At 51.1% G+C, this 9074-nt stretch overlaps 2 protein-coding genes across 3 annotated transcripts; one reads left to right on the forward strand and one right to left on the reverse strand.

Moving 5' to 3' along the window:
* The first annotated feature begins 544 nt into the window (after positions 1 to 544).
* UBXN1 (UBX domain protein 1) lies at positions 545 to 3204 on the forward strand. Of its 2 annotated transcripts, XM_017503951.2 has the most exons (10): positions 545 to 643; positions 728 to 815; positions 937 to 990; positions 1078 to 1184; positions 1269 to 1338; positions 1599 to 1790; positions 1884 to 1935; positions 2082 to 2198; positions 2707 to 2899; positions 3067 to 3204. In XM_017503951.2, exons 2-10 carry the CDS (start codon positions 757 to 759, stop codon positions 3114 to 3116), a joined length of 894 nt encoding a protein of 297 aa, XP_017359440.1. In that variant the 5' UTR covers positions 545 to 643; positions 728 to 756; the 3' UTR covers positions 3117 to 3204. The 2 variants fall into 2 exon arrangements, with proteins under 2 accessions (XP_017359440.1, XP_037585680.1); XM_037729752.1 differs by having other exon boundaries at positions 588 to 815.
* A 4415-nt stretch (positions 3205 to 7619) lies between these two features.
* On the reverse strand, positions 7620 to 8518 carry LOC108286289 (ubiquinol-cytochrome-c reductase complex assembly factor 3). Its single transcript, XM_017503957.2, has 2 exons — positions 8262 to 8518; positions 7620 to 8173 (listed from the first exon to the last, which is right to left on the reverse strand). Exons 1-2 carry the CDS (start codon positions 8379 to 8381, stop codon positions 8012 to 8014), a joined length of 282 nt encoding a protein of 93 aa, XP_017359446.1. The 5' UTR covers positions 8382 to 8518; the 3' UTR covers positions 7620 to 8011.
* Between the last annotated feature and the right edge of the window lie 556 nt (positions 8519 to 9074).

The following is a 9074-nucleotide window of genomic DNA, read 5'->3' on the forward strand; positions in this document are numbered from 1 at the left end:
CCACCATGCCCAGCTAATTTTTTGTATTTTTAGTAGAGACGGGGTTTCACTGTGTTGACCAGGATGGTCTCGATCTCCTGACCTCGTGATCCACCCGCCTCGGCCTCCCAAAGTGCTGGGATTACAGGCTTGAGCCATCGCGCCCGACCAAGAGTGTCATGGAGTTTTAAGCAGGGAGGTGAGGACAGGATTAGGTCACTGTGCTTTGCAGAGAGATCCCTTTGAAGTCAGGCAGAGGATGGCTCAATTCCGCAGAGAGGATGAGTGGGCCAAAGAGCATGCACATTTCTCTTCGGCTCCTGGCAAATACTGCCAGAGAATTTCCCAAAACGTTGCGCTAAGGGCCCATATTCCAACTTCTAAGGAGGGTGAGGCTGGATGAAGTTCCGGAAACTGGCTTCATTCCGCCCACGGGTTTTAAAGCCGCACCAGCTTTCTTCAGCACAGCAGCCAGCCAGTCGCCTAGGCTGGGTGGGGTTCCTCCCAGTTGCCGCCCACGCAAAGTCCTGGCAGCAGGGCCAGAAGCTTTCTGGTTCTCAGCGGCACCCGTCCACGTCCGTCCCCACGTGACCCAAACAGATCCGGCACTTCCGCTTCCCCTCGGCTTTCTTCTCATCGGTGTCTCCGGCTGCTCTAGAGCCGGGTGAGCGAGCGAGCGCCCGTCAGCGGGCATCGAGAGCGGGTTGCCTCGCGCTGACCCTTCTCGCCCTCCTTCTCGTCACACCAGGTCCCCGCGGAAGCGGCGGTGGCGGCGCCATGGCGGAGCTGACGGCTCTTGAGAGTCTCATCGAGATGGGCTTCCCCAGGGGACGCGCGTAAGGAAGCCCCCGAACCCCGGCGTGCGGGGGTGGGGGGCCGCGGACTTGTCCCGGCCTTGGCCCCAGCCTGACGGTCACCATGGCTCGTGGTTGCTATTCACGGTGTTTCTGCCCCCAGGGAGAAGGCTCTGGCCCTCACAGGGAACCAGGGCATCGAGGCTGCGATGGACTGGTGAGCATCCGTTCCGGGTGGCGGAGAATTGGGGCTGCCGGGAGGAGCGGCCTCAAAGCTAACCTCCCCGCCGACTTTCCCTGCCAGGCTGATGGAGCACGAAGACGACCCCGATGTGGACGAGCCTCTAGAGACTCCCCTTGGACATATCCTGGGACGGGAGCCCACCTCCTCAGAGCAAGGCGGCCTTGAAGGTCCTGACGCGGGGACACGGTGTGATTATTCAGGAGGGCCTGAGGAGAATCTGAAAGGATAATAATACCGACTGCTTGTTGTAGGACCTGGTTCTGCTGCTGGAGAAGGCAAACCCATTTTGAGTGAAGAGGAAAGACAGGAACAGACTAAGAGGTACAGTAAGAACCATCTCACATCTCTGAGGGTCGTCTTCCACCTCCCCCCAGTACACAAGTCTGGTCAGAGAACCTTGAGCTTTCCACATTTCCTTTTTCTTTTTTTTTTTTGCAAACTGTAAGAAATGGCATTTCATGGCATTTTCTTTTCCTTTTCTTTCATCCATCTTAGTATATTTGTCGCCTAATGTTGTTTGTTGTAAACTCGCCTTCCCACTCCGTCCATTTCTCTTGAGCTGTTTTCTCTCGGCAACATAGGATGTTGGAGCTGGTGGCCCAGAAGCAGCGGGAGCGTGAAGAGAGAGAGGAACGGGAGGCATTGGAACGGGAACGGCAGCGCAGGAGACAAGGGCAAGAGTTGTCAGCAGCACGACAGCGGCTACAGGAAGATGAGATGCGCCGGGCTGCTGAGGAGAGGCGGAGGGAAAAGGCCGAGGAGTTAGCAGCCAGGTCTGGGCAATGGGGATGAGGGATAGCAGATGAGAAAGAAATCAGGATTTGCTTTGTTGCCGTCTGACCCCGTTTCTTCTTTCTACATACCAGACAAAGAGTTAGAGAAAAGATCGAGAGGGACAAGGCAGAGAGAGCCAAGAAGGTAGGTGATTGAGAAGACGCCGCGGGTAATAAAGTAGGCAGGTTAGTACATCTTTTCCAGCTTCAGAGGGAAAGCATGGGGTTACACGATCTGTTTGAGCTGAAGGTGGGTGAGTACCTGATTGAATGTTTTACTTTGCCCTTTAGTATGGTGGCAGTGTGGGCTCTCAGCCACCTCCACCGGCACCAGAGCCAGGTCCTGTTCCCTCCTCTCCCAGCCAGGAGCCTCCCACCAAGCGGGAGTATGACCAGTGTCGCATACAGGTACCAATTCTGATTGCTATCTTGCTCCTGGGACCCCTTTGTTGGCCTGTAAGGTGACCAGCTCAGAGCTTTTTTCAGTTCATGTGCCCTTTGCCAAAAGTCTCCCTTCTTTGTAAATGACTTTTGAAATTCGATCTCTACTCTTGGGAAAGATATCAAATTTCACCTGCCCCAGTCTCATTTAAATCCATACCTCCCACTTACTCAGCAGTTACCCTTTTACTTGTTCATGTTTTCATTAGGTTTATTATGCAGCTATCTGGTGATGTGGTGTTTATCCAGATTCTTTTGTATAATCTTATCCTTGTCTTTCTTAGGCTGAGGGAACTAGGAGTCTCTCATCCACACTTAATAAAGCAGAGCCTAAGAGGTTCATTTGGTGCTTTAAATAGTAGTTGTACTGGTTCAACCTAAGGAGGAGGAGGGGCCAGCATTAGCTCTTTTCCTTACTTTGGCTCTTCATTCAGTTTTGATACTCACAATACTGAGTATCTCCCTTGCCCTTTAGGTCAGGCTGCCAGATGGGACCTCACTGACCCAGACGTTCCGGGCCCGGGAGCAGCTGGCAGCCGTGAGGCTCTATGTGGAGCTCCACCGTGGAGAGGAACCAGGAGGGGGCCAGGACCCTGTGCAGTTGCTCAGTGGCTTCCCCAGACGGGCCTTCTCAGAAGCTGACATGGAGCGGCCTTTGCAGGAGCTGGGTATGGCTGCAAGACCAGAAACTGGGACTTAGGGGAGTAGGGAGACATGCCTGGGAAAAGGAGGGAGGCAAAGAGAAGGGACTTTGTGCACATGGTGCAAGATCAGGAATTTTGGGAGCAAAAGGCAAGTATTCTTGTGTTTCAAGCCTGTATTCTTCCATCTTCAGGACTTGTGCCTTCTGCTGTCCTCATTGTGGCCAAGAAATGTCCCAGCTGAGGGCCTGTCTCATCGTCCCTCTGTGACCGCTTCATCTTTGGTAAAGCACTGACATCTCCTTCCTAATAAATAGACCCTGAGTTCTGTACATGCCTGACTCATTACTGAATGGCTGGGAGGGACAAAACGAAGGCAGAGGAAGAAGCTAAAAGGGAACAATGTGTAGTAGACCCTCTTCCTCATCTTTAGCTTCCAACAAAGACACTTGTTTTTTTTGTTTTTTTGAGATGAAGTCTCGCTCTGTCGCCCAGGCTGGATTGCAGTGGCGACATCTTGGCTCACTGCAACCTCTGCCTCCCGAATAGCTGGGATTACAGGCGGACGCCACCACACCCAGCTAATTTTTGTATCTTCAATAGAGACAGGGTTTCACCATGGTCAGGCTGGTCTCAAACTCCTGACCTCGTGATCCACCCACCTTGGCCTCCCAAAGTGCTGGGATTACAGGCATGAGCCACCACGCCTGGCCAAGACACTTGTTTCTAATCTCTGGGTCTGATTAACTGCTGGGGAAGTTGAGGAGAAGTGCTAAAAGGGGTGGAAAGTACATTGGATGGCACCTTTTACTCCTGTGGTAAGACAGAACATAAAGGCCCAGCTGCTGCTGCTGCTTTTTTTTTTTTTTTTTTTTTGAGACAGAGTTTCACCCCTGTTGCCCAGGTTGGAGTACAATAACACGATCTTGGCTCACTGCAACCTCTGCCTCCCAGGTTCAAGTGAGTCTCCTGCCTAGGCTTCCAAAGTAGCTGGGATTACAGGTGCCCGCCACCACGCCTGGCAAATTTTGTATTTTTAGTAGAAATGGGTTTCTCCATTTTGGTCAGGGTGGTCTCAAACTCCCTACCTCAGGTGATCCGGCCTCCCAAAGTGCTGGGATTACAGGTGTGAGCCACTGTGCCCTGAATGCTTTTTTTTCTTTTTTTTTGAGGCGAACAGGGGAGTGCCTTTTCATTTAAAAAATGTTTGGAGGCCAGGCATGGTGGCTCATGCCTGTAATCCCGGGACTTTGGGAGGCCGAGGTGGGCGGATCACAAGGTTGTGAGTTAGAGACCAGCTTGACAACATGGTAAAACCCCATCTCTACTAAAAATACAAAAATGAGCTGGGTGTGGTGGCGCATGCCTGTAATCCCAGCTACTTGACAGACTGAAGCAGGAGAATTACTTGAACCCGGGAGGCAGAGGCTGCAGTGAGCTGAGATCATGCCACTGCACTCCAGCCTGGACAACAGAGTGAGACCCTGTCTCAAAAAAATGTTTGGAAATATGTATAACTTTGATACAGTTTCCAGGTGCTCCAGACACCCGGGGCCGCTTCATGTAAACCACTGACAATTTCTAGAGCACTTTGAAAGACAACAATATGATCATTATCAAATTTTTTAATTAAACCTAGTGAGGGCAACAGACACTTCTCAAATAAGAGATGTGTCAATTATGGGGCTCCCCTACTCTAAGGTATTCATGAGGAGACAAACAGTTTTTTTTTTTCTTTTGAGACGGTGTTTCACTCTTGTTGCCTAGGCTGGAGTGCAATGTCACAGTCTTAGCTTACGGCAACCACTGCCTCCCGGGGTCAAGTGATTCTCCTGTTTCCGCCTCCTGAATAGTTGCAATTACAGTCATGCACCACCATGCCCGGCTAATTTTGTATTTTTTTTTCTTTTAGTAGAGATGGGGTTTCTCCATGTTGGTCAGTCTAGTCTTGAACTGTCGACCTCAGGTGATTCACCTGCCTCAGCCTCCCAAAGTGCTGGGATTACAGGCATGAGCCACTGAGCCTGGCCAGATAAAGTTTCTTTATGTATTCTCCTCTCTCCTCTTCATCTTCCACCTTTTTCCAGGAAACTTTAGCAGGACCTTTTGCCCCATCAAACTTTCCTTTCAACTTAAAGTCAGCAACATCCTTCTCATACTTTTCCTTCGGGTTTGCCACCTTAAGTGATGTAAGGCTGCTTTTCACTGTGATTTAAGTTATTCCACATCTCACCCAGAAAAGCCCAGCTTCTTAATAGAATAGGGATAACAGTGCCTGTTTCTTGGGATTGTCATAAAGGTTACATAATGGTGTAAGATGCTTTAGCATAGTGCCTGGTACCTAGTAAGTATCAGCTACTAAAAGGATAATTCTGTTTATTTATTTGAGATGGAGTCTTGCTCTGCTTCCTAGGCTGTAGTGCAGTGGTATGATCTCGGCTCACTGCAACCTCTGCCTCCTGGGTTCAAGCGATTCTACTGCCTCAGCCTCCCTCGTAGCTGGGATTATGGGCATGTGCCACCACATGTGGCTAATTTTTTGTATTTTTAATTTTTTTTTAGTAGAGACGGGGTTTCTCCATGTTGGTCAGGCTGGTCTCGAACTCCCGACCTTAGGTGATCTGCCTGCCTTGGCCTCCCATAGTGCTGGGATTACAGGTGTGAGCCACTACAGCCAGCTGTTCTTTCTCCTTTTTAAAACCAAGAAGCACTGATGAGCTTCTCCATGATAGCCCCTCTGGCTGTTGATACCCCAACCTGGTATCCTGTCAAACTGCTGCTGACCCCTCTCATTCCTTGGCTAGGGAAGAGGCTATAGTTAATCTGTAAAGATCACACATAACACATGTGTTTTAATAGCTGAAAAGAGCACCAGTGCTCATCTAGGTTTTGTTTTTTTTGTTGTTTTTTTTTTTTGAGATGGAGTTTCGCTCGTTACCCAGGCTGGGGTGCAATGGCGCAATCTCCGCTCACCGCAACCTCCGCCTCCTGGGTTCAGGCAATTCTCCTGCCTCAGCCTCCTGAGTAGCTGGGATTACAGGCACGCACCACCATGCCCAGCTAATGTTTTGTATTTTTAGTAGAGACGGGGTTTCACCATGTTGACCAGGATGGTCTCGATCTCTTGACCTCGTGATCCACCCGCCTCGGCCTCCCAAAGTGCTGGGATTACAGTCATCTAGGTTTTACATCCCAGTGTTAGCATTATTTGGGGCCAGGCAGGCAGATAACCTGAAGTCAGGAGTTCGAGACCAACCTGCCCAACATGGCAAAACCCATCTCTGCTAAAAATACAAAAAAATCTGACGGGCCGGGCGCGGTGGCTCAGTCCTGTAATCCCAGCACTTTGGGAGGCCGAGGCGGGTGGATCACGAGGTCAACAGATCGAGACCATCCTGGTCAACATGGTGAAACCCCGTCTCTACTAAAAATACAAAAAATTAGCTGGGCATGGTAGCACGTGCCTGTAATCCCAGCGACTCAGGAGGCTGAGGCAGGAGAATTGCTGAACCCAGGAGGCGGAGGTTGCGGTGAGCCGAGATCGTGCCATTGCACTCCAGCCTGGGTAACAAGAGCAAAACTCTGTCTCAAAAAAAAAAAAAAAAAAAATCTGACGTAGTGGCACACCCCTGTAGTCCCAGCTCCTGGGGAGGCTGAGGCAGGAGAATCACTTGAACCCGGGAGGCTAAGGTTGCAGTGTTGAGATCATGCCATTGCACTGCAGCCTGGGCGACAAGGGTGAAACTCTGTCTCAAAAACCAACCAACCAACCAGCTTTATTTGGTGTTCTGACTTTAATAACAGCTGCCTTTTCTTTTCAGTTGCAATCTTGCTTGGGAACCACAGAATAAAAAGCAGACAAAAGAGGAGCGACTTGGTTGACTAGGCTGTGGAGCTGGGACCCCACAGCTTTATTTCATCCCCTCAGTGGCATCTCCTGACCAGATTCAGAGATTGGAGACCACTTTACATTTCTAAATTGTTTACAATAATCCTTGTAGTTATGACACTTCATAGAACAGGACTGAGGTTTATTACATACTGGAGTTGAACCAAGATCTGTGACTCAAAGCACACTCCTTTTACTACTAGTAAGTAAGCCTTCTAAGCTTGTTTAGCTAGAGGTTAGATAATGGCCACAGAAAGCATTGTGGCATATGTTAAGTGCTAGATGCCCCTCCAGTCTCACTCCAAAGACAGGAGTCCTGAGTGTCCTCTATAAGCTTCCACTGCTACAAGATTTTCCAGGATAGTTCAGATTTCAAGAATGTCCCACTGTTACCCCCTGAAGTACACTCCAAACTGACACCCCATGACCTGTTTTGAAAATGTGGTCGAGACAGGTTGAAGTGGCTCCCACCTGTAATCTCACCACTTAGGGAGGCTGAGGCGGGCGGATCACCTGAAGTCTGGAGTTCGAGACCAGGCTGGCCAACGTGGTGAAACCCTGTCTCTACTAAAAACAAAAATTAGCTGGGCGTGGTAGTGTGCGCCTGTAATCTCAGGTATTCGGGAGGCTGAGACACGAGAATTGTGTGAACCTGGGAGGCGGAGGTTGCAGTGAGCTGAGATCGGGCCACTGCACACCAGCCTAGGTGACAGTGAGACTCCATCTCAAATAGAAAAGAAAATGTGGTCACTATATTGGGTCAGCCTCTCCTGGTAGGGTGGGACAGACAGCAGCTGCAGCCCGAGCCCCTAGCACTGACCACGAGTGTCTCACATTAATAGGCGTCAACTGCAGGGCTCATGTGGATGGAGGAACGTGATTTATTGGTTCTTTCAGTTCACCATAACCGACTCGTGTCTCGGCCCTGTCCACCTTTGTGGACTTTTATTTTTTTTAATTAAAGACGGGTTTCACTATGTTGGTCAGAACTCAAAGAGGCTGGTCTTGAACTCAAAGTGCTTGGATTACAGGCGTGAGCCACCACGCCCGACCAGCCTTTGCGGACTTTAAAGCAATCAGTGCAGGGTTTGGGAGGAAGGTGCTCACCCGATGGCAGCTCACAGGACCCAAAAAAGTCCTGGGAATGGCATCTCGGTCCGGACTCCCCGCTGGGCCCACGAAGAAGAAAGGCTGCCTCAGACTCCTGCGCCCTAGCCAAGGTCCCAGCGCCCACTGGGGCAAGTCCAGTCTCACGCTGACTTCCCGCCTTTGCCGCCTTCGCCGCCGACTATCCAGTTCTTCCTCCAGGCCACGTTCTCCTGCGTGGTCGCTGCTTCCTTCAGAACGTCCATCACTAGCTGCGTGGTCCTGGCCATCTCGTCCCTGCTCAGCGGGTCCTGCAGTGGCATCTCCTGGGGGCAGGAAGGGAGGTTCACAAGGAGTTCCAGTCCGGGGCTCTCCACCCGCCCACCCAACTTCGGGACTACCCGTTGCCTCTACCTTCAGCATCTCCTGCTTCCGCTGCCCTCTCGGGGTCACGATAACAAGGAGCGCGTAGCCCACGCCAGCCCCTGCGCCCAGCACTGCGACCGTCATCAGCATTTTCCTCAAGGACTGCATGGCCGCCTGCACAGCCAGCGGGGCGCACTCCGGAGTCCCCCGCAGCCGCGAGCTATCGCTGCGCCGTCTCTGTCCGTCTGCGCAGGATAGAGCGCCCGATAGCGGAAACCACAGAGAAGCGGCGGGCTAGAGAGGACCTGCTCAGCGGCGGGCTAGAGAGGACCTGCTCAGCGGCGGGCTAGAGAGGACCTGCTCAAGGAAACGTTTAGAATCCAGAGCGCCTGGGTGTCAGGTTTAGCTGAGGGCGTTGAGGATATGAAGAGGTGCTGACACCAAGGGCTGAGCGCGGGGACCTTGTGTCCTCAATTTCAGAGTAGGATTGCTAGGGGGAGAGTGCGTGTCTTCATGGTTGCGGTGGGTTTTATGATTGCCCACTTTTGTGTCTTCCGAAGTTTCCCAATCAGTAGAGGGCCGAGCTGTGCTCTGGTTTTCTGCAGTCACCCGCGCATTTTCAACACAGCGCGTGGAGGTTATCCACACACATACACACGTCAATCTATTATCTCCTCTCCATCCCCTCAACTCTGGAATAAACACTCAAAGTCAAGTGTACTGGTTGGAGAAACGGTATCTTTAAAATTTATTTTACAAACAACCTGTTCCTTTTCTCGTCATGGTACACACCTGGTATTGTTTGGGTTTTTTTTTTTTGGGAGGGGGAGGTCGTGGTTTTGTTTTGTTTTTTTTTTTTTT

The sequence above is a fragment of the Cebus imitator genome, unplaced genomic scaffold (assembly GCF_001604975.1).
Source record: "Cebus imitator isolate Cc_AM_T3 unplaced genomic scaffold, Cebus_imitator-1.0 Scaffold316, whole genome shotgun sequence".
Taxonomy (NCBI): Eukaryota; Metazoa; Chordata; class Mammalia; order Primates; family Cebidae; genus Cebus; species Cebus imitator.